General features: G+C 43.6%; 1 protein-coding gene across 6 annotated transcripts in view; it reads right to left on the bottom strand.

Annotated features, from left to right (window-relative positions):
* TASOR (transcription activation suppressor) overlaps positions 1 to 25,108 on the bottom strand; it is a 2,736,533-nt gene that overhangs the window by 887,912 nt on the left and 1,823,513 nt on the right. For all 6 annotated transcript variants that reach the window (XM_044078696.1, XM_044078698.1, XM_044078701.1 and 3 more), the window contains exon 19: positions 9,015 to 9,174. In XM_044078696.1, coding sequence (XP_043934631.1) covers positions 9,015 to 9,174 — 160 coding nt within the window. The remainder of the gene's footprint in view (positions 1 to 9,014; positions 9,175 to 25,108) is intronic.

The raw sequence follows: 25,108 nt of genomic DNA, 5'->3' as shown, positions 1-25,108 counted from the left end.
ACCGAGAGGAATGAGACCTGTGACTCCGCTCCGATAACAAGGTAGACTTCAGAGCCGAATGGACCGTTTCCAGGGAAGGAGACCTGGAACGCTTCTTGCTCAAAGACGGCTCTGACAGCAGAGTCGGAGCCGACTGAGGCCTCGAATCATTGGTTCCGGCCGGAACCGATGCAGTGGTAGTAGTACCGCCCCAGCGATGGCTCCGAACATGGAGGCGACGGTTTGGCGGGCTTAGAAGGTTTACCCGACAAAGGCTTAGCCGGGGAACCTTCAGACTTTAACAAGCCTCTCAAAATAAGTTTGTTTCTGCGTTCCTGCAGGACTCTTGGGTTGAACGCATGGCAGACAGAACAAGAGTCCTGCAGGTGCAGAGGGCCCAAGCAATATACACAAGAAGTGTGACCATCTGTCAGAGACATCTTCTGACAGCACGAGTCACACTTCTTGAAGCCCGAGACCTTAGTGTCTTTAGACATCCTGAAAAAGGGATGACTGGCAGACAAGGACAACTAAGGGAGGTCTAGTCACAATCACCAAACACACACACACACGAAAAAGTTGCAACAGACCAGAATAATACAACAAAACCCCACACTTATTAATACAATCTAACTAGGCACACACATAACTACAGACAAATAAGTATGAAAAGAGGATTGGCCAAGGGCCTAACTATTAGGTGTGGGGAAAGAACTGTATAAAAACTACCTAAGAGGGAATCCTAAACAGGGATCTAAAGGGTAGTAACTATAAAACACTATTGCTAATATTTTAACCCAAAAAGCTGACTAAAACTAAGAAAAAATATTAATATAACATGAGCCGGCAAAAAGACACAACCTCATAGCTGAAGCGGCAAACGAGATCTGGGTATATCACGCCTAGCATTTATGGGACATAGGATAGCCTTCAGCCGGTAAAAATAGCTCTTGAGCTTTAGTAATAGGCCGAGTTGGAGCCGAGGTTCGGCTCCGAACCCATCCAGCAAGAATGAAGGTGAGATTGACAACTTAACATCCATGTTTGTCATAGCCATAAGGGGGCAACGAGGATCACCTTGGTCTTGCAATGTCTTGTTTTCTGCATAAATGCTTTCAATAATGGGATAGGCGGAAAGGCATAAAGGAGCCCCTGGGGGCCAATTGTGGACCACAGCATCCCTCGGCAGTTAACGCTGTACAGAGATCAGGACAAAATAACTGCTGCACTACTTGAGATGGGAGACTAACAGGTTGCTGCATGGTTGGTCCCAGGGGTTGAAAATCACTGTTACCACGACCCCTCATGAGGAGTCAACATTGTCTACTAGCACACTGACCGATCCCGGGATACGCATTATTATGAGAAAGCATTGTGAAGACATCGTCCACTGCCAAACTCTCATGGCCTCTCAACATAACCGATAAGAGCAGATTCCTCCTTGTTTGCTGATGTACCATACTACCACACTGTCAGTGTGTATGGAAATCACACCTGTGAGGAGAGCATCCAAAAGACTTGCAATGCTAAACTGCCCTCATCTTCAAGATAGTGATGTGAAGGTTGGCCTCTGTGATCTAGTACCTTGAACCCCCCCCCCCCCCCCCAAACAGAGAGGCGTCCGTGGTTACCACTGCTGTCAGTGTTTCTGGATGTAAAGGGCATCCTTCAATATCTAATACAGATGTTATCCAGCATGCCATGCGTTTGCAGACTTGTGTAATCTTCATCGTGGTATGTATTCTTTTTGGAAAACTTGGCTAGGCTTAGAAAGGTTCCCTGGGCTGTTAGCCTAGTAACAATCTATGGATAAACCTAAAAACTAGAAAAGGAATACTCTATAAATAGAGAGTTAAACTCTTGGTAAGTGGAGAAGAAAAAAATTCACAAATTTGTAAAGGATAAAAAGATTCCACAAACAGCCCGTGTACACGTCTAGCAGCTTCAGGGTGCCAAATGAGATCTGCAGCACTACAGTGCAGTACAGGAAACTGCAGGGTAGGGGAGCAGTCAGAGCCCTGGTACCAGAAAAGTTTCAAAGTTGATGCTGAGTTTGGATCCCATACATTGAATAAAATGAAAATAAACACTGGATCATTGCTAAAAGCAGTCAAAACAAGAGAAACAGATGCAGACTTATGAATATCCAACTTTACTATGTATAATACATTTTCTGGGCAACAGGAATTTCATTCTGCTCCTGCCAAACTTTCATCTTAGATAAAGTCTCAGAAAAAAGATAAATCTTCCAAGAGGGAAATCTGAAGTTGTACTTTCCTCAAAATCAGAACGTTCAGACTGAGAAGAAACTTCTGAAGTATAACCTTCCCTTTGCATTGTCTGCGCTTCTGAATGGAAATCAAAGGTAGAAAGAGGAAACTCTTTGTCCCTTACCTGAAGAGGTAGAAGTCAAGGAAGAAGCAAAATGAGCTCATTAGCTAATCCCAGCAAATTTTCCCTATCCATATATCTTCCGATTTTCCTGAGAAACTCCCTGCAAAATAACTGAAACATAGCAGGCATACTCATTCCACATTCAGGTTCCCTATCCCAGCTGAGTGAAGAACCTTCACCCACCTCTTCCAAAGACCGATCAAGAGGGGTTCATCCCTACAGCCACAGAGGACGTGACTATTCCTGCTCTTATCGGTTATGTTGAGAGGCCATGATAGTTTGGCAGTGGGCGGTCTTCACAATGCTTTCTCATAATAATGCATATCCCGGGATCAGTCAGTGTGCTAGTAGACAATGTTGACTCCTCATGAGGGGTCGTGGTAACAGTGATTTTCAACCCCTGGGACCAACCATGTAGCAACCTGTTTGCCTCCCATCTCAACAAGTGCAGCAGTTATTTTGTCCTGATCTCTGTACAGCGTTAACTGCCGAGGGATGCTGTGGTCCACAATTGGTCCCCAGGGGCTCCTTTATGCCTTTCCGCCTATCCCATTATTGAAAGCATTTATGCAGAAAACAAGACATTGCAAGGCCAAGGTGATCCTCATTGCCCCCTTATGGCCATGACAAACATGGTTCCCCTTCCTAGGTCCTCTACTTCTGCATCCCCCATAGATATTAGTTCGTTATCCAGATCTTCTTTCTCACTCATCCAGGTTGCCTCCTCTGGTCCAGAACATCATGAAGCTAACTACATAGTTTCTCCAGTTCTAACAATAGCAAGAAATGTCAGGTTTCCCATAACATTTGTTAAAATTGGTGAACTCCCCCCGACCCCCCCCCCCCCCCACACACACACAGTCCTTGGTGGCTATAGGTACAACATCAGGGGGACTGAGGAAAAAGATGAGTGGCCACATCACATCCTACAACCAGTGGCTGAGGCACAAGAGGAGTGGGCATAACATCCAGAGACTCCCTAGCAACTCTCTTCTTGCGAACGGGGAAAGTAAACCAGAGAGACTGGAAAATGCACCATAACTTACCTGAGAAAAAGACCCTACAAAGCAGTTAGGGAAGCACGGACAAGTTGGTAAAAGGAAAAGTAGAGAAAACAAGAGGTACTGAACTAATTAAACTGCTGACAGTCCCTGACAAGCACAATATCCTATCCCAAATACATAAACCTATAAAAGCCTGTAGGAAACATTTGTCAAAACAACTTTTTTTTAAACACAAACTGTTAGCATAAGCATTTACACACACACTCCCTTAAAATGACAGTCCCCAAAACATTCAATTTCCTAGCAAACACAGCATTTTATTCAGAAAAACTTACGTTTTCCTCAGAAAATTTATTTCAGTGAAAGGTTTTCTTCAATGGGGAATTTGCCTAGACTTGAAGGCTCCATGACTGACCAACAGCTACACTGGCCCACCAAAGCAGTACTTTTCTGCAGCAAAAAAGCTCTGAATCTTTTCTCACTCAGTTTTTATATGAAGCTTCCCTCAAGCTCTTGACAAAGCATGTGGAAGGTGTCCTTAAGCTTTGAAAGCCGGATGGTCAATAGGACAGGACTCAAATAGCTTAGGAATTCCACAAGTGATCTAAATGTTGATCAATACTTTTGCCTCAGAAAATAAGTTAGTAGAAGATTCCTCCCAGTGACTTATATGTTCAGCCTTGAAAGATTGCTAGCAAAGTATCAGTTTCATGAAGACCACAGAAGGAATGTAATTTGGTGGCAAGAAAGCTTTGATTCTTTTTGGAGGTTGAAATGCTTTTTATATGGAGCTCTACTCTAGCTTCTGGCAGTTGGAGCGAGTCTAAGCTGCCTTAAAGCTATGAAAAACTGTGTGGCTGGTCATATCGTTGGCAGGATTTAACTCCAACAGCTTAGGCTAGTGCAAAAGTGATCCAATGTTGAACAACTAAATTGGTCTGTGCTTTCTCCACTGCATTCACCAGCTCCTAATCAACATGAAGACAGGGACTACAAAGAGACCCAGAGGAATGTACCAATCCCGAGAAAGGCCTGGACTCTGAAGAATAAGATCATGTTTTCACATAGGTTCATAGCTAAGTACTAGGCTATCTGCCCAAGGGCATTTATAAGCCTAGCCAGAATGTGTTGGCCTTCGCCACCCCTTTAGATTAGTTCCCTGTGCCCCTGTCCAGCAGAGCCATTAGTTATCTGTGCCACTGTCCAGCAGAGCCACTGCAGTGATCCCCGGGGTAAATTTTCTGTTTCCCATCCACTCGTCAAGGTTTCGCTTGAAGAGTGTTAGTAAGGGGCTCTGCCTGATATATATTGGGATCCTGTTCCAAAGCATGGGGAGTCTCTGGGACAGGAATCTATCCCTCCAGCATGTCCTATTTATCATTGTGGTGAGGTTTATATCTGTAGAGTGTGTGGCTCCCCGGGATTTGTTTTTTTTTAGGTGGAGCATGTCCATCAATTCTGGGTTGGACATGGCCTTATATGTCAGGCAGAGATCACCACTGAGTAAGCGGTATGCAACAGAGTACAGCTGGAGTTTCTTGAGTCAGGCTGCATAGGGCACCTGTTTGAGGCCAGTAATCCTCTTGGTGAGGTACTTTTGCGGTCTTTCCAGCTGTTGCAAGTGTCTTGTAAGGTACATCCCAAATGGGGCGCTGTATTCTATGATGGGTCTAATGAGTGATGAGTAGAGAGGCACAATAACCTCTTTTGTTCTAGATGCGAACCCTTTTGTGATTAGGTGAGCCACATAGAAGGATTTTCTAACCACCTTGGCAATATGATTATCAAAGGACAGATTACTATCTACTTGGGTCCCCAGATCCCCTATTACATTTTCTGTATTTAGGGGACTACCACCTATGTGGTAGTTCGTGGGTACTTTGTTTTTTCCAAAGGAGATGACTATGCACTTTTTGGCATTTAGTTTGAGGCCATGGTTTTGGCATCAGGTATCCGTCTCAGTGAGACCATTCTGGAGGGTGTCTGTATCAGCCGGGGAATCAATTATGGCCCCTAGTTTGCAGTCGTCTGCGAACTTGGGTCAGCCATAGTCCTCCTATGCTTGTCTGTACCTCTGAGAAGTATATACCGAACAGGAGGGGTCCTAGGACTGAGACCTGGGGGTCGCCACTTATAACTGGTTTAGAGTCGGGCATAGAGCCTGCAACTCTCACCATGTGGGTTCTTATCCATGAGCCAGTTGGCAACCCATCTCGTGATGTAGGGGTTTCTGTTCAAGCTGGTGAGCTTGTCTAGAACACTAGAATGGGGAATGGTGTTGAAAGCCTTTGCGAGGTCTAGGTAGGCTGTGTGGACCTCCTTTCCCTCGTCTAATGCCTTGGTAACTGTCTCAAAGAAGTCCACCAGGTTTAGGAGGCATGATCTGCCCTTAAAGCCAAACTAGGTACGGTCCAAGGTTTGGAGGTTCCCAATGTCTCTGTTAACGAGTTCCATGATGATGCGCTCCATAGCCTTGCAGACCAGGCTAGTCAGGCTTATAGGGTGATAGTTCCCAGGGTCCGATGCGGAGCGGGATAACTGTTGCTGTGTGCCATTCTGTGGGTACGTAGCCTGTAGAGAGGCTGAGTTTGAACAGTGTGTTTAGTTGAGGGGTTAGTTCATTTTGGAGCTCTTGTCAGACACAGCCTGGGATACCGTCCGGTCCCACTGAAGCTGTGTTTTTGGCTTTGGATAGGGCTATTTTAACCTGTGTGTCGGTGACTGACGGGGCCCTACATTCTTCTGGTATGGTTATCGGTCCTTTAGGGGGTGACGGGGGGGGGGGGGGGTGAAGTTTGCACTAAACCTGTCTGCCAGAATGTTGGCAATATCAGTCGGTTCAGTGTATTTTGTGCCATTCTGCACTAACTCAGAGCAGATCTGAGAGTTTCCACTTAGGTTCTTGACATAGCTAAAGAATGCTTTGTGGTTATCTTTGGAGTCATTGGCAAATTTTCTTTCGAAACTGGCCTTGGATGATTTAATGAGGGATCTTAGTTTCTTGCTGATAATGATCAGGGATGGCTTTCCTTCTTGGGATTTTACTCTTTTCTGTACTAGTTTCCTTCTTCTGCTGTATAGCTTGTTTATGGCAGGGGTCCACCAGACTGGTTTCCTTTTCTTGGAGGAGTGATTCTTGGTTTTACTTGTGATAGCACGATCCATGCATTCCTGCAGATGCTCATAGAGTGTCTTTGTAAAGGTTTCAGCAGCTTGGACAGCATTGTCCTTTAGCATGGGGGCTGTGAACCTTTCCACCTCGGTCTTAAGTAACGTGAAGTTTGCTTTTGAAAAGTTTTTCACGGTGGTTTCCTTGATTGGGGGTGGGGGCGGAATGTGGATATCCAGAGTGATTAGTCTATGGTCTGATCTAACCAGCGATGGGATGACCTCCGGTGTGGAACACCGATCACCCATGTTGGTGATGACCAGGTCCAATATGCTGTTCCCTCTGGTGGGGGTGCTGACTAGTTGATCTAGGGCATTCGAGTTTATAAATTCTAGGAAGCGTTAGGCAAGGGAGTTAGTACTTGAGTAGTTCTCCCAGTTTATGTTTGGGTAATTGAAATCACCCAGTATTAGGGTGTTTGGTAGGACCTTCATATTTTCCAGTGTCTCCAGAAATGCGGAATGGGGGTCCTGGGTCATAGTGGGTGATCTGTAGCAAGCTAAAAAGGTGGTGGGTCAGGAACCACAAAGACCTACAATTGTGAAATCTCAATGACCCCTGCCTGTTTCTAAGATGTCAAAATAGAAATGCTTTGAAGAGGGGAACTTCCACCACGGATCTTTTTTTTTTTTATTTAAATAATTACATTCACACAGCTAACCCTTGGTTGCCACCAGCTTCTCTTCTAATTCACCAGGTCTACTGTACCTGTCATAGTCTCTTCCAGAGTCAACCAAACCTATAAGGGGCACTGGTAAGGAGATCGAGGACACTGGTGCAGTCTCATGCTACTGCAAGACGGTATGTTCTAACACCATTACCCATGGCAGCCTTGCAACTCCACTATATCAGCCTTTGAGAGGTGCAAGTGTGCTTTTGTGCATGCTCAACTTCTTGAGCAAGTGGGATGCTGCTTGTAGTGTGGTGCTGACCAAACTCTTAATGTTGCTAGTGCAACTTGCCTCTCTGAAGCCAGGATGGGTGAGCCTGCTTCAGCCGTTCTTGCCCATCCTCCCCCACCCAGTCCCTCCAGTGACTGTGCCACTAGTCAAACACAGGTCATCTGGATCACAGTCAGGGCTTTATCTCTCAGTACCATCGGCTTGGCTCTCCTTACCTGGAAACTTTAGCAGGAGGACACAAAAATCTGCCACACTTCCTGAAATTCCACCAGCCATATGTTTTTACTTCCTTCTTGGATTTAGACCCAGTGGCATCACAGGGCGACAACACTGTTAATGTAAAACATTTTTCTACATTCCTGAAAAATACAAGACCCAGATTTCTCACAAATATAACATTTTGCATTAAAATGATTCATCCCCAACACAGTATTGTGTGTGTATAGGGAGGGAGTGGATCTTGAGCACATATTCTAAAATTGTTTTCAAAGCCAGAAGCCTTACTTGCATGGTTAAATGTACAGCCAAAAAAGTGAGCTCACAACCACAAGATCAACAACACAAACTGCTAATACTGCTAGAAGAAATGCCACAAAAACTGTTCAACTAGGAAGAATCAAGATTGCAAATGGAAAGGACAGGGCAAACTTTAGCAAGCAGATTTTAACTGCAAAAGCCACCAGCCAATTGTGGTGAAAGAAGAAACAGACAAAGCTGCGACCTGAAAGTCAACAAGTTTGAACAGAAGCACTTCTCTAAAAAGGAAAGAAATGGAACCAAAGAACTCTAACAAGCGTGACACAGTCTCTCAGTGCTGCACGCAAATGCAACAAAAAAGATCTACATAGAAGGGGAAGCACAGTGCAATCAGGGCTAGGGAAATGGCTGTGGGGCCTGTGGGCATCTTAAAGGTGCTGAGCAACTTCTGCCTGTGACTAGCCAGTCCTGAAGCTGAAATAGATGGACTGGATTATGTAACACCTGACAGCTAAACTTCCATCAAAAATGTATTTTGTTTTGCATAGTTATCATTAAGATTGTAATAAAAATGTACGTATATCCCTCACAAGTGGTAGTACAAATACAGAGATCTTCCATAAAAATGACAGCAAAATAAGTTATACGTTCATCAAAAACACAAAAGAGCAGCTTTCTGACATATAATACTTGCTACTCTAATACTATAATTTATACAGAATACAACACAAACTCTAAAATCAGATAATTAAATAATAAAAAAATTACGAGATAGCTTACTGTGCTCCTAACTTAAAATGGACAAAAGTGTTTTTAGAAGATGACCTGCTATAAAATTTAATTTTGTTCCATAACCCCACAGGTGACAGAAATGCAGGTTTCAAACAATCTGGAATTAAAAATGCATCAGAAGTAAAACCACCATTGAAAACTAAACCAAAACCAGTCCTACAGAAAAAAATGGAGAGTAGCAGCCCCAAGACTGAAAAATTACTACACTTTTATGCTATAATGATTATATCTATGCACCAGTTACACAAAATGCAATTCTGCTATTTACATCAGTTAACTATCATCTACTCTGCTTACCAACGGTTACAGATTCTGGATTCAGCACAGATTCATCAGACACAACAAAGCCACCAGAAACAAACAGTTCATTGTAAGTGTGATTTTTCACATCATCCAGGCTGTCCACACCAGCAAAGTTTACACAGGAAAGCTTTTTTAAAGACACCAGTGCAGGGATCTGTAAAACAAAAAGACACTAAAATGCTGTCTCCCTTAAAATGTATACTTGCATGATGAAACGCCAACATTTAAATGTAATTACTCAGTAGAACAAACTACCTATGCTTGCATATTATATCAGCAAAATACATTTAAACAGTTTGGGTCACAAAAGTACTACACAGGAAAGACTCAAAAATAAATTTGATGAAGTACAATATGTGAGGCACTCATCATAACAGACTGTTGATGATCTGTCTGTTCCTTAGGTTACTCATTACCTCTGGGTTTATCATCTTCACACCATCAGCCCGGCTTCCAAAGCAGTAGTCAAACCTTGTTGAGAAATAGCATATATTTCTGCTACTTAGATTAGTAGCCTGTAAGTGGCAAGAGACAACAGTAGTGGTCTGAAGTTGGCAATAGCCAAACAGTATATACACAGACAGCAAAGAATACACTTTAGAAATTCTAAAGTCTAAATTATGAAAGAAGAGCACAATGAACGCCCCCCTCCACAATTCTGGTACTTGTTCAACAGTTTGGCCACTTTCACTGACCTAAAATCCAGTTGCATGGTATAGTGGGATAAAATCCCGACTATGAATAAAATTACCCGAATCTGAATGGTGGCTAAAGTGCTTGAACTGCTAGATGGGGAAGAAGCTGGTGCTCCCATCTTGGTGGGAAGGACTGATGGTTCTGTGCAGCCATTCATCAATATTCTACTGGCTGAGCAGCCAAGTCCGGATTGTGCGGAACGCTACACAATCATGATCGATTAAGTCCACTGTTCCGCAATGAGCAGCCATTGCTCTGCTTTGTGACTTTTGACTGGCTTGTATATCGCAGTTATAGCCAATCGGCATTGCAATATACAAGCCAGTCAAGTAATTTACATCTTTTACGTAATGGAGTAATATGGATAGTACATCGTTTCACTGAAGGACTATATCCTTGTGAAGTGGGGACTTAGTCTTGACAAGGAAATGTCATAGACTAACTAAAATAGTATTAATAAAAAATAATAAAAACATCAAAAGAAATGCTGTGGCCTTTTTCTGAGTCTATAAAGAAATGAGCACGCAGGTACCTGCTGCAGAGGTATCTTGGGCACTTCCTACAAGAGAAGCTGTGCCTTGAGCAGCTTAGCTTGGATCTGTATCAAGGGACTGGTTCTTTGGTGCAGGTCCCTCTGGATAAATGGGTAAGAGATAGGATAGTGACAAAGAAACAAATGTGTATACTTGTGTGCTAGGAAACTCAAATTGTGACTGATCATATACAAATCTAGTTTAGTTTGCAAGGTTCTGTAGTAGGTCTTACACATGTTCGAGTGTACTTGGCAGATGTAAAGGCCATCATTCAAAGTAGGTGCCAACTGTGTTTTTATAGTAAAACACTGTCTGCATCAATTAAAGGAGAACTATGAGCAGGAAAGTCAAAAACTGCATTGTTAAAATTTTCATAAGGTTCTACTCAGTTCAGACCAATAGCTACATATCTATTATTATTATTGTGATTATTATTATCACTATTTTCCTAAGTGTGAATGCTCTCCTGGGGATAGATATGCTGATGTGATCTTGTTTTCACTTAAAGCTCCTACTTGCTGGTAATGCTGCCAGGGCACAGCTGATGAGCCCTATTCTCTACTATGCTATCATGTTTCCATTCAAATAGGATGGAAGTAATGAAAAATATTACAAAGTTTGATAATGTTCAAAAGTGCTAGTGACTCATTTGCCGTGACTCTTGCAAATTTGTTTTCCTACTTAATATGTTACACATTCTTTAAAAAATGATTGTTGTGAAGAGAGCAAATAGTTGAGATAACATAGCCTTAAAAAAATGAACTTTGAGTTTCACTTCCTCTCTCAGAACTGTTTCCTCAGCCTGCTTCACTCAGTCATCTAGAATATTTGATACTACACATCAAAAAGATCGTTGTCCCTGGTCTGCAGGAAAAACTGATAATTTTTAGTCTTAATTTTTATATCTTTTTTTTTTTCTGTTTTGGAATGAATTAGAAAATCCATTAATGAAGCCTAAGCTTACACAGATTATGGTATTTCTAGAAGTGTGCCTAGCAAAATGGAACCATTTGAAATGCATATTTGGTATTCTCAGAAATATCTTGTATCGTAATAGCCATTAGCATCCATTGAACTGCCTTATTTCACGTACAGCATTTAACATAAATTGTGTTTATAAACCTTGCAGACAAGTGGTTGACTTGTACTGCAGTTGAAATGACCAGTTTATGTAAAAGTCAGTTGGATTATCATTTATTTCTGCTTAACAGTAGTGCATAGAGGAAACTTTGGCTAGTAATCAGACCTAGCATTTAAGCACTTGGTGGACTTGAGGTGTCTGCTGTATGCAGGACAGCAGTGAAGTAAAGACTACAGACACTCAAAGCAAACGTATTGAGATAGTTTAGAACAGAATGGAAGAAATGATTGTGGAGTTAACAGAGTGAAGGAGAAGATGCAGGTATTTTTGGGACCAGCATGGGGGGGGTGAATCATAATTTGGAAGAATAGGAGAGAAGCCAAGCAGAAAGAATTTGTTTATGACCAACATGAATAAAGGAACTAGGGGTAAGCAGCTGCCTAGCTAACTTGACTGCGATACAAAACGTAGTCTTTTTGCTTAGGAAGGTAAGAGTATCTTCACCAGGTTGTGTGCATCATAATTAATGGAAATCGGTCACTGCTGTCTGAACCACAGTCTGTATATTGCGTTTTATCAATAGTTTCTACTGACTTTGTTTTATTTGACGTGTGTCCTACTGAATTTTAAAAATAAACAGTATTCACTAACTTAGTACTTCTGGCAGAAAGCGCACTTCTACCAGGTCCGATGGAAATGGTGCGTTTTCGCGCAGTGCGAAAATAGGGTGTTCCACATTTTGACTGTTTGTCACACATTGCTAAGGTCTGTGTTCCACATTGGCCTCTTAACAGATTGAGACCTATGTCTACTGGGTGCTCATAGGGCAATGAAATCGCCAGAACCAGGAACAATCGCAAGCCAATAGCAGAGGCCCTTATCCCATGGGGGTGGAACATACACATGCAAGAGGAGGCACTGGACAGCAGCCATCAAGGGGCAGGGTTTATGCCCTCATTACAGATACCCTCACTGCTGAGATGCTGGTGAGTATAAAAAACTGTCACGGTTGCTTATTAAAGTCATCCCTAGTCAGCGGTCATCCTTGTGCTGGGGACCCCACAACTGGAGTGAATGGGCTCTAGACTGACAGGGACTGGTAAATCACTGGCAGGTCGGAAGGGAGAAAGAGCATGTAAGAAAAATTATCGTAGCTCTTCAAAATCATAAAATTAAGCGACTACTAGCAGGCAATGTTTTTATAGTAAAAAAATGCATTTTTCAAGGTACACTGGCAGCTAGGAATTCCATCAAATTTCACAAAATACCAGCAACACTCCACTCCTAAAAAGAAAAGACTTCACATATGTGTCACTTCAACACTTACACAGGATATGTAATTCACAAATACTGTAACATACAGAGATACTGTAAAAGCACATTTGTTTTTTTATGCATCAGCTGACTTACTAATCAGTTTCACAAAAGAAAGCACACTTGCCATTGATGCAGACGGCCATGGGTTCTATTCCTACAATGAGGCAGATGGATTGCGGACACTGAACTTCAAATGAGATGTTAAACAGGGGACACATCTGCTTGACCTGGTGGTAGCACGGATGGATGTAGAGGATACCACGGTACTTACCGGTTAAATTTTCCCTAGTGGTATAAATACCACATTGGGTCTCCCCTGACAAAAGGGCATTAACTTAATGGGACTAAATTGGGCAACAAAGAATAAAAAAAATACCAGAGGATCCTCTCTGATGAGCCCTATGCTGTGCATTTCTTCAACTGGAATTAGGCATTTTATGTAGTAAAATACCTGCCCAGAGTCAGAGGTACCTTGCCTACACCCATAAACAGCGTGACAGAGTGCTGGCTACACCCATGCACTTGATCCCCCAGAGCTTGTCAATCTGCCTTTATGCAACCAATGAGCACCTTCCTGCAAATCAAGAAATAATACATATTGACACCATGTGTTAGAAATACACGCTTTCTGATGTGCAGGAACTCCAAACAAAAGCAGCTGAAGAAAGACCACCTATCCACTGAAGGATGGAAGGGATATATTCCTGAAACGAGGAGGAGTAACCATCACAGCAGACAATTCTTTAACCAACAGGGTAAAATAGCATAAAAACAATACAACAGTAAAGGACCACTATGGCCAGAAAAAATGCACACTCACTCTTTCCTACAAGCCTTTCACACCCTCTCTATCTCTTTCTAATGGGTGAGTTATGCCTTAATATGCCAGATCACTCACTGCTGATATGCTTTCCTTTTCTAGCTCTACAGCTCTGACAAATCCTTGGAGCAACTACACCATAGGACATAATGGAACATTACCCTTCGTTGGGTGGGTTCCAATTCTTCAACCAAAAATAGCATCATTAACTCCTGCACAAGTGTGTCCTGCAAGTGGGACTGTGAAGTGAGCAGGACAGGGTTGTTATATGATGGCTGTCAACATCCTTTGAAGTGATGTCTGTCTGCATAAACTACTGCACAGTATGTGGTGCGGTTAGTAGGTGCATCATCATTCCCATACTGGGGATAATACCCACTGCTCCTGCTGTCACACCTATTTCAATAGTTAACGCCCTGCACTCAGTCTCCCCATGGACAGCAAATAACAGACAGCCTATTCTAACATATCATCCCCACAAGAAGAAAACAAGCATGTCATGGCATCACTGAGAATGCATCTGTATTCTTGAACAGAGAGGTTGCAATTGGATCAGAGTCTGGCTCCCTGCAAAAACTGCATCCAAGCACAGGCTGCCAAATCAGGATCTTCTGGGTACTCACAAAGGACAGTGGCAACAAGCAAGGATAACCTACAGCTCTGCATCTAACACAAAAATGGGTATTGAATTCCAATCGGGGACTACTGGAGAAAAAATGGCAGCCCTAGAGGAATAGGGACCACGGAGGGGGTTACCCTGTACTAAAGTCTATTCTGGGAATCCGAATCCCCACCCTGGATTTCCAAAAGTAGGTCATCCAAAGGAGTGGGGGAGCACAAGGGTTTACACCTCCTGCACCACCTTTTGTGTGCTTAGACCAACAACTGAAATGAATCCCACATCAGAGGAAATCTCAAAAGGCAATTCCCTATTGGAAATACTGTCGAACTGGAGAGTTGCAAAGCATTCCAATAACTAACCAACATCTAAGTGCTTCCACTAAATCAGAGAGATATGAGACTCAGGGAGTCTGTTTTGGATAGCAGAGATACTAAGGCCAAGAATCATGTAAAACATGTGTCTGTAAAGGGGGGAAGGGGAGCTCCACCCTATATACAAAACAGCAAAGTCTGTGCCTGTCCCAAAATGTTCCAAGCAATGTAATGGTCATCTAATGATACAGGAGAAAGAGGAGCAGAATAGTAATAAGGTCAAGGGTCACCCGGCCCTAATTCTACTGACTCAGAAATCAACTTGCCTTGCAGGGGCAAACCCAAGTCTGAGTTGCAAACAAACTAGAAGGCTGATACAGACCACCTCTAAAGGTGATTCTCAATTGGTACAGAAAAGGGGGGATAAACCACAGGAAGCTTGGCCTCCTCTAAGGTGGTTCCCAACTGCTACAGAAAAGGGGGACACCACAGGATATTTGGTCTTGCTCTTAGGAAAGAGGACAGACCTCCTCTTTCTTGGAAGAACTGTGAAGAAAATATAGCTATTTAGGGAAATGCAGTAAATGTAGATGCTCAAATAGATTCAGTGTTGCAGTACTGACTCTTGGGATTCCTGTCTGCAGAAACTTAACTGACCTGAATATACCAGAACTCTTACCTTCCTCCTTCATGTCTGGCAGACTGCCTCCCCTACAAAAGTCAAGGCATCAGTGATATAAAGGGAAGTCAAACACCATCTTCATTGTCTTTCTTGGCCCAGCAGGTCCAAAAAATTCACTTCGGAACTAGAGCACGAACCATCCCAGGTGGAAGAGCACAACCAGAAGAACCCTCAAGCTTTCACATCCAGATTGCGGTTTACCTTTTAGAATAAGGATGACCAACTTGGAGGGAGACTGGGAAATAAGAAGAGGGATTGAGTCTGGGGTATCCACTCCAAACCAAAAATGTAACACAGGAGGAGAGGAAGAAGAGGGAGGGAGGGAGGGAATTGGTATTGCAACACTGAATCTAGTCAAACAACTCACTTAAGTTCCTACCAGAGTGTACCATATTTTTAGCGATTCACTGTTGCAGCAATGATTCTTGGGATGACTCACAAAGCTTAGGGAAAGACAGTAGTTAGCCTGTTGCAGAGGTAGGGGAGACACAGCCCTGAAAAAAATGGATGTGGAAAATCAAGCCTTAGTTCTAGGAATGTTGATTCCTTGCATTAGGTATAAAGCCTGGCAAGACAGTAGACAGATGACCAGGTAGCTACTTCCAAAAATGCCTGTGTACTGAATGCCCTTATCTGGTAGTGGTTTATCATAATGACTATAAGAAAAGGCAATGTATTGTGATATCTATTTGGGTAGGGTTTGCTTATTGACTTTTTCTTTTTACCTTTTGCAAAAGCAATAAAGAGATGACCAGACCTCCTACACTGCTTTGTTATGTCCAAATAGAATCACAACTGACTGTACACATCTAGAAATTCTAAAATTTTATCTAAAATGTCATCCCCTTGTTTTGAGGACAGGGAAGACACAAGTAAGTGAAAGGGTTGGTTTAATGACACATTTGCAACCACTTCTGGCATGAAAGAGGAGGCAACCCTGTCCTTGTCAAACATTAGAAGGTGACCCCCCCCCCTGCACTTCAGAGCTTGCAATTATGAAATCCATTTTGCAGATGTCAAAACTGCCAAACAGGTAGTCTTCCAAGACAAAAAAAATCACTAAGGTGGAAGCAGCTGTATCAAGGGACAGGGGCAGTGTACAGGAAACTTTTATGGTATAAAATTAAGATCCCACAATGTAGCAATCTCTTCCAGGTGGCCTTGTATGCAATATCACTTTCAGGAACCGTTTTACAGGGAGAAAGAAAAAAGTGAGGGAGTCTAAAAGGCAGACAGGTAGGGATGGCTCAACTATGAACTTTCAAAGAAGCGCAAGACACTTTGCTTTACAAAGGTCTGACAGGTGGGTAAGAAGTAGACACTTCTGCTGATATATCTTATCCACTGCCATGACATCAAATGGAAGAGATTTCTGCTTTGCTATATTAGACCTTGTAGTGCTGGGCTTATTGGCCTCCCTTAACATGTACATCATATCCTCATATCCCCATAGAACACGTCTGGAAGGGATGAGAGCTAGATTATGTACACTCGTCAGCATTACTGTCTGCAAGCTTGGGTGGATGTTTGACTCTCTGTTCCAGGCTAGGAGGTCGAAATACTGTGACAGCATAATTAGTTCTTCCCTCACTAGATTCATCAGGAGGAAGAATCAATGCTGCCCAGGTCAAACTTGTACTATCAGCAGCATTTTTGGCCTCTACACCATGATCTTTTTTAGCACCTTTGGGGTCAAGGCAATGGGAAGGGAAGTATACTAATACATGCCTGCTTAGGAAATGGAGACTGCATTTCTTATGCAGGTCAATCATTTGGGTATTCTGGTGCAATATTTGTCTGTCCCTTTTCTGCAGAAGCAAAGCAAAAAAAAATCTATTTCTGGCACATCCAACTTGTAGACTAAATCCAAGAACATTCCTCTTTTTAACATCCGTTTGTTGGGATCTAGATGAGTTCTGTTCAGATGGTCAATACATGCTTTCTGTGATGTAATGAACAGTACAAAGGGGAGGGTCAGACCCTCCTGAGCCAGTTCCCACACACTTCCATTGTACTGTTCCACTAGGATAAGAAAAGTACAGTTGTGCAAGTAAACTTACCATAATCATATATGTTTGAGTAAGATCAATATTGCTGTACTGATTTCTTGGGTCTTCCTGCCATGCAGAAGCCTGCACCTGGCCAGATTTCCAGAGTCTTTGCGCCCTTAAGCTGATGGAGGATTAAAGACAGACGTCTGGATGTCAGGGTATAAGAAGGGTGTCTGTTGGCTCCATCTTCTGGTCTTTTTCAGCAGTGAACAAGCAGTCTGATGCCCGAGGACAACACAACCTCCCCAGCTGTCTGAATTTGACTGAGGAGGAGGAAGATCATAGGAAGGCAGAGAGGGGATGATGGAGATAAAGGAAAGAATAGTTGTGTAAAATCTTACCATAACCATAGATGTCCTTCTCTTCCATGTTGCAGTATTCTTGGTGTGGGATTTTCCGCCTCAGGTGACCCGTACATCGGCTCCTATACAAAAGTTTCAGCTTGGCTGTTGTAGGTGTGTGGGACGTCACACGTAGGGTCATAAACCAGGGACCTTAAATGGGACGTCTGCACGCACAGACCTAAGAACTTGAAAGCCCAGCTGGAGTAGAGTTGCCAGTGATGTCAGTCATAGGGTCAAGGAGCCATAATTTAGTTAAATTGGTCACAGGGTAGGGTATAACCCCCAAGAGACCTAAGACAGATCAGTAATGAGTGGGAAAAAGGATAAGGGGGGTTGGGTGAGTGGGAAGGAATACTGCAACATGGAAGAGAAGGACATCTATGATTATGGTAAGATTTTACACAACTATTCTATGTCCTTATATTCCTATGTTGCAGTATTCTTGGTGTGGGAGAGCACCACAGCTTAGTTGGAAGGAAAGGAGGAGGAAGAAGAGGCCGATTCCACAAAGCCCAGCAGGATTGCTTTGGCAAATCCTGCACGTGCTCTGGAGACATTGTCTAACGGAGTGTTTGGTGAAAGTGTGAATGGCTGGCCATGTGGCTGCTTCTAATATGGAAGCAGTGTCCAGGCCTTTTAAGAAGGCACTGGAGGCTGGCACTGTCCTGGTGGAGTGAGCTTCAACTCCCTGGGGGAGTTTTTTGCCATGGTGTGAATAACATAGGCAAATAGCTTTTCTAATCCAACATGTGATGGTTTGTTTGGAGACTGCCTTGCCCAGGGCCCTGGGGTGAAAGGAAACAAAGAGCTGATTGGATTTTCTTATGGATTTTGTTTTGTCTAGGTAAAATCTTAGCTGTCTGTGTACATCTAGGGAATCGAGTATTCTCTCACTTTCATCGGTAGGCAAGGGGTAGAAGGTGGACAGATGAATAGATTAGTTTAAGGACAGATCATTGAAAACCTTTCAGCATAAAGGAAGGGTTGGTTCTTAGTGTTACCCTGCTCTTACGGACGGTAGTGTATGGATGGCAGGTCATTAGGCCCTGCAATTCAGACACCACCTGGCTGAACTTATGGCCACTAGCAGGACTGTCTTCCATGTGCACATTTGCAGAGTAGCTGTGCTAGCACTTTCAAATGGAGACTGGGTTAGTTTGTCCAGGATGAAGTTCAGGTCCCATGGAGGTGGGATGGGTTTTCTTGGTGGTCTGATGTGTAAGATCCCTTTTAGGAATAGCTTCACATAAAGCCTGGCTAGTAGGGGAGGGTCTAGTGGCAGGCACGCTGAGACTGCTGAAAGATCACTGAAAAGTAAGAGAGTCCCCCCTTTACTAGTTAACACACATAGGCAAGCACTAGGGGGGGATTTGTGATACATGGAGCCATGCCCTTGTCCAGACACCATCTTGAAAATCTCTCCCATTTAGCTAAGTATGATTTTCTTATAGTTGGTTTCCTGGCCTCCCTCAAGACTGAAAGCACATCCTCTGAGTAGTGGTGCCTGAAGGGAATTAGAAGTTTATCACCCACTTTGGCAGTGACATCATCTGCAAGTGTGGGTGGATGAGGGTTCCCTTTTGTTGTCAGAAGGTCCACCTTGTGGGGTAACTTGTGGTGACTGCTCTTGACTAGTTTGAGAAGTAGGGGTACAAGTGCTGCCTTGGCCAGTAGGGGGTCACAAACAAGATTTTTGGTTTGTCTCTCCTGATTTTCAGGAGGTCTTTTTGAATTAATGGGAAGGGAGGAAAGGCATATAGAAACCTTCCCTTCCATGAAATGCTAAATGCGTCTACTCTCCAAGCTAATGGGGAGTAGGTCATGGAGCAGAAGGTCTACAGTTGTCTGTTGTGGGGGGAGGCAAACAAATGTACTTGAGGTGGGCTCCACCGGTGGACTATTATCTAGAAATACATTCCTGTCCAGCATCCATTCATGACTTGGGGAGGATGTCCTGCTGAGAAGGTCTGCTTGTTTGTTGTCCTGTTAGGGGATGTAGAATACCTGCAAGGACAAGTTGTGTTGTGAGCCTAGGTCCCACATTAGTAAGGTTAGTCTGCAAAGGTGGTACGTGTTTGTCCCTCTCTGCTTGTTGAGGTACCAGATAACTGTGGTGTTGTCTGTTATTATTTGGAGAACATCTGGTTATAGGAGTGGAAGGAAGGCTTTCAGTTCCAGCAGGACTGCTGTCACATTTCCCTCACGTTGATGTGTTTGTTCTTTAAGGAAGGGTGCCACCACTTTGCATGAACCCTGTAGTTTGCCATTGTGGCTCCCCATCCTAAGTCTGAAGTATCTGTATGCATGAACTGGTTTGGCAGAGGTAGCTGCAGCGGAAGGCCCAGATTCAGCTGAACTTGCTGAATCCACCATTTTAATTCTGACTGAAGGCAGGGCAGGAGAATGATTTCTTGCTCTAGAGGATGTTGGTGCTGTGACCATACATTTGTTTTCTGGCTAGTGGTAAGCATGAGGATGGTGGCTGCCATTAGACCCATGGTCCGTAGGAATTGCCTTGCAGTTATTTGCTGAAATGGGAGGTCAGGGAGCTAACCTTGTCCTGGGGAAGAAAGCCTTTCATTATGTCAGTTTTGATCCTCCAACCTACAAATATTTTGTCTTGTTCTGGGGCCGAGGAGGATTTTGGGAGGTTGAGGGTGAAGCCCAATCTTTGCAGTAGGCCCATGGTGAACTCTAGATGGATTAACAGGGTTTCATTGCAGTCTGCCAGGATCAGGATATCGTCCAGGTAGGGGTAAATCTGGATCCTTTGTGTTCTGTAATAGGGGATGGGAGGGTGGCCTAATGGTTAAGGTGTTTGCCTTACAAACACAAGGTGCCGGGTTTGAGTCTCACAAGGGATAATTGGCTAGGCTTACAATGGCTCGCAGGGGCAGTTAGCCTAGTACTTAACCTATGAACCTAATTGTGTTTCCCTGTTGTCTCTTTTTTGGCTTTACCAAAAAGGCTCATCCAGACTCTGCTACACTTTGCTGTGAAGGAAAGGTTAGTTTGCTTTTATTTTTTGTATTTTTGTATTACTTTGCCTTTCTATATTTTGAATACAGTGGTTTGTTTTCTTTACCTTGTGTTTTACTTGCATTCTGCTTTTAACAGCATATTAAAACTTCAAAAGAGACCACAGCTCTCTCCCTCTCTTCTGAGTCAGGCAGAATTTTTTTCCCGCCCTCCCACCCAGTTACAGTTGTCTTGTTAAATACCACTGTCTTTCTAGTTGCCTGCCTCTTATGTTAATCTGACCATATATCTCATTTCCTCTCTACTTTCAATGGCTTGTGTGAGTAATCACAAAATCATCATTTTTGAAATCCCTCCCCTTCAACTATTTAAATTTATTGGCCATCCTACTGTATTCCATAGTATCAGAAAACAAAAGTGACCACCCCTTTCAATCCATCTTGCTGTTTTAAAAATAGTAACTCTCCACTAAACCTTAACTTTTTAAACAGGTAAAACTCAAGTTACCTACTTTCACATCTAACTTTTCTAGTGCACACTGCAGTGTGCATTTATTTTTCATCTTACCTTTAAGCATCCCTGTGACTAGCACTTTCTCTAATACCTGCCGGAAAGCACTAGGAAGCCTTAAACTGATACAATGACTCAACTCTCTGTTAATAAGGAGAAATTAATAGTAGGCACTAAACAGCCTATAATTGCAAAGTACCTTGCTAAGGTAAGGGAAAACAGCTCCTATACTTTACGAAAAGAAAAAAAAAAAAAAGAAGCACCAAACCAGGCATGTGCAAGGGTCATCTTCCGGTGATTTCTCCTGTCCACCTGGTGAATCTGGGCATACTGGGGCAATGCAGCAATTGCCTCATGTACACAAACAACCCTCTCCTCCTACCACCCAACACTACAACCTGTGTGAAATGCACTTACATAGCCAAAATGGAAGCAAAGCTCTCTCCACCCAAGATTGTGCTAGACAGTCAAGAGGAGAAGGTTAACACCCACACTACACCTCAAGCAACACACAGACCTTCTAAACCCACACCACCAACACCCATATATAGCAACATTAAATCCACACATGCAGAGGCCCTTAACTGTAACCTGCCCAAGCAACAAGGACATCTGAAGCTGAAACGCAAACACACACCAATCACAACCAAAGTGTCACATAGTTCACAACACCAGTGTGCCACCCAGCAACAGCCTCTAAGGCAAGACAATGTACCTAACACTTTAGTCATAGGTGACTATAGTCCGGCACACTGATGTCCCTCTCACCAGGTTGAACAAGGAGAAAATTACAGTCAGCTGCCTGGCGGGTGCCAGGATCCACCACATAACGCATGCACTCAAGTCACTCCACAACAAGTACAAATATGACTGTGTCACTGTCCATGCTGGAGTGAATGACTCGAGACGTACCTCCCTGGACTACATGAAAAGAGACATGGAAGAGCTCTCGGATCATGTGGCCCAGGCAGGTATGACCCTAGACCTGAGTAGCATCCTCCCTTTGCCCAGAATGATACCACAATATAAGGACAAAATGATTGACTTCAACAATTGGCTAAGCTTCTGGTGTCATTTAAAGGGGATCCAGTATCTGTCTGCCTGGAATGACATGATTGACAGACCACGATGCTTTGCCAGAGATGGTCTGCACCTGTCGCCCCTGGGATTCAGGTTACTGGCTAAGGCTCTTGCCACCCCTATAATGCCTTTTTTAGGCAAAGTTCAAAGGACAAAACCACCACCGTAACAGGTACAAGCATGCAAAATCTGAAGGTAATGCTACTCAATGCTAGACGTCTAAACCTCAAAATGCACTCTCTCAAGGTACTCCTAAAAATGGAGAACATCGATATCTGTGCAGTAACTGAGAACTGGTTCAAGGCTCCAGAGAGCACCCCTGCAATACCAGGCCACAACTCTTACCACACTTTTCGGCCACCAAACCAGGACCAAAACACTAAAGGTGGAGGAGTGTCAATATTCACCAAGGATATTCACACCACCAGGCTAGTTGCCCAACGCAATGTGTCTGAAATTCTCCAGGTGCAACTAACACTAGGTAAGACTGCAATCCAAATTGTAGCTTGCTACAGATCCCCACCATACCCCAAGATTCTCACTACACCTTTCTAAACATACTGGAAAATATTAAGATAGAACCAAACACCCTAATACTGGGTGATTTTAACTACCCTGCCATTAACTGGGAAAACTACTCGTGTACCAACACCTTTGCTAGCGGTTCTTGGAATTCATAAATTCCAACGCCTTGGATCAACTAATCCATAGTCCCACCAGGGGCTCCAATATCCTAGACCTGGTCATTACCAACATGGGAAATCGATGCTCCACACCTATGGTCACCCCCTCGTTAGTCAGGTCTGACCATAAGCTAATCACCCTTAACATCCACATCCCACCCCCACACCCCAGTAAGGAAACCTCCATAAAAAACGTCTCCAAAGCCAACTTCATGCTATTCAAGTCAGAAGTGACAAACTTCATGACACCCATGCAGACGGTAACTGAAAGTTCAACTGCTAAATCCTACACTAAGGCACTGTACGAGCACATCCACTCATGCATGAATCGTGCCATCCCAAACAGAACCAAGATGCTCTCATCCAAAAAAAGGAAGTCAATCTGGTGGTCCCCTCCCATAAACAAACTTTACAACAAAAGGAAGAAACTGTTGCAGAAAAGAGGAAAATCCCAGGATGCAAAAAACTCCCTTGCCAGCCTCAGTAAGAAACTGAGATCCCTCATAAAATCCTCCAAAGCTAGTTACGAAAATAAAATTGCCAAAGATTCCAAAGACAACCAACAAGACATTCTATAACTATGTCAAGAATCTAAAAGGCAATGCTCAGATCAGCTCTGAGCTAAAACAGAATGACATTAAATATACTGATCCCAAGGATATTGCCAATATCCTGGCAGATCGATTCAGTGCCAATTTAACCCCCTAAATTGCCCATCTCAGTACCAAAAGATTGCCAAATTCCGGTAATAACAGCCACACAGGTAAAAAAAACGCAGTCTCCAAAACTAAGAATACAGCATCCATGGGACCAGATGACATCCCGGGCTGTGTACTACATGAACTACAATATGAACTGGCACCTCACCCAAGTGTCATGTTGAATCATAGCCTCACCTCAGGTTTCGTGCCCACTGAGTGGCGCAGAGCTACAGTTATCCCACTCCACAAGGGGGGATCCACCTTGGATCCCGAAAAATACCGTCCCATCAGTCTAACAAGCCTTATCTGCAAGGCCATGGAGCGTATTATCATGGAACTTATAAACAACGACATTGGCAACCTTCAAAAACTGGACCCCACCCAGTTTGGGTTCATGAAGGGCTGATCTTGTCTCCTGAAACTGACGGACTTCTTCGAATCAGTCTCCAGAGCCATGGACAAGGGTAAGGTGGTCCACACAGCATATCTAGACGTTGCCAAGGCCTTTGACACCATCCCCCACTCTGGAATCATAGATAAACTTACTAAGCTGGGCATTAATCCCTACGTCACCCAATGGGTTGCTAACTGGCTTACTGATGGAACCCACACTGTAAAAGTAGCCGACTCCAAATCCAGCTCCAGACAAGTGACAAGTAGAGTACCTCAGGGTTCAGTCCTGGGACTGCTCTTGTTTGGCATCTACTTCTCTGAAGTACAGGCCAACACTAAAGGACTCTGGCTAACCAAGTTCGCAGATGACTGCAAACTGGGAGCCATTATTGAATCCCCAAATGATGTGGATACTCTACAAAAGGGCCTTACAGAAACAGATGTTTGGTGCCAGAGCCATGGGCTCAAGCTCAATGCCAAGAAATGTATAGTTATCCCCTTTGGGAAAAAACATGTATCTGTGAATTACCATATAGGTGGCAGTACACTAAACACCGAAAGTGTGATAAGAGACTTAGGGACACAGGTGGACAGTGGTCTCACCTTTGATAACCACATCGCCCCAACAGTCAGGAAATCCTTCTATGTGGCACACCTCATCACTAAGGACTTTTCATCCAGAAAAAAGGAGGTCATTGTCCCACTGTACTCATCCCTCATTAGACCCATTATAGAATACAACGCCCTGTTTGGTATGTACCTCTCAAGACATCTGCAACAACTGGAAAGGCCGCAGAAATACCTCACTAAAAGAATCACAGGCCTAAAGCAGATGCCCTACGCTGACCGCCTAAAAAAACTCCAGCTATACTCTGTTGCATATCGTCTACTCAGAGGCGATCTCTGCTTAACATACAAGGCCATGTCAAACCCAGAGCTGTTGGACATGCTACACTTAAAGAAATCCCAATCCGTCAGAGCCACATGCTCCAGGGATCTAAAAGTACAGTTTTGTACCTACCATAAATGTAGATGTTCGAGTGCTAATTAAGCTGCAGTCATAACAGATGGGTTTTCCTGCCATCAGGCGGGTCCTCGGTCGGCCGAATTCCAAAGTCTAGGTCCGGCGTCGGATGTCGTCGCTTCTTCCCTGACGTCAGTGCGACAGGGGTATAAAAGAACCAGCCGACGCCATTTTCTTCAGTTTTTCTTGCCCCAGATGTCAGGTGCCCCCAGAAGGAAGGCAATACATAAATTTATGTAATAATGCAATGCAGTATAATCA

This window comes from Protopterus annectens, chromosome 7.part1 (assembly GCF_019279795.1).
Source record: "Protopterus annectens isolate FY-2018-M chromosome 7.part1, PAN1.0, whole genome shotgun sequence".
NCBI classification, from domain to species: Eukaryota; Metazoa; Chordata; order Ceratodontiformes; family Protopteridae; genus Protopterus; species Protopterus annectens.
Note: the sequence above shows the minus strand (reverse complement) of the source record. Positions and strands in the feature narration are given on the sequence as shown.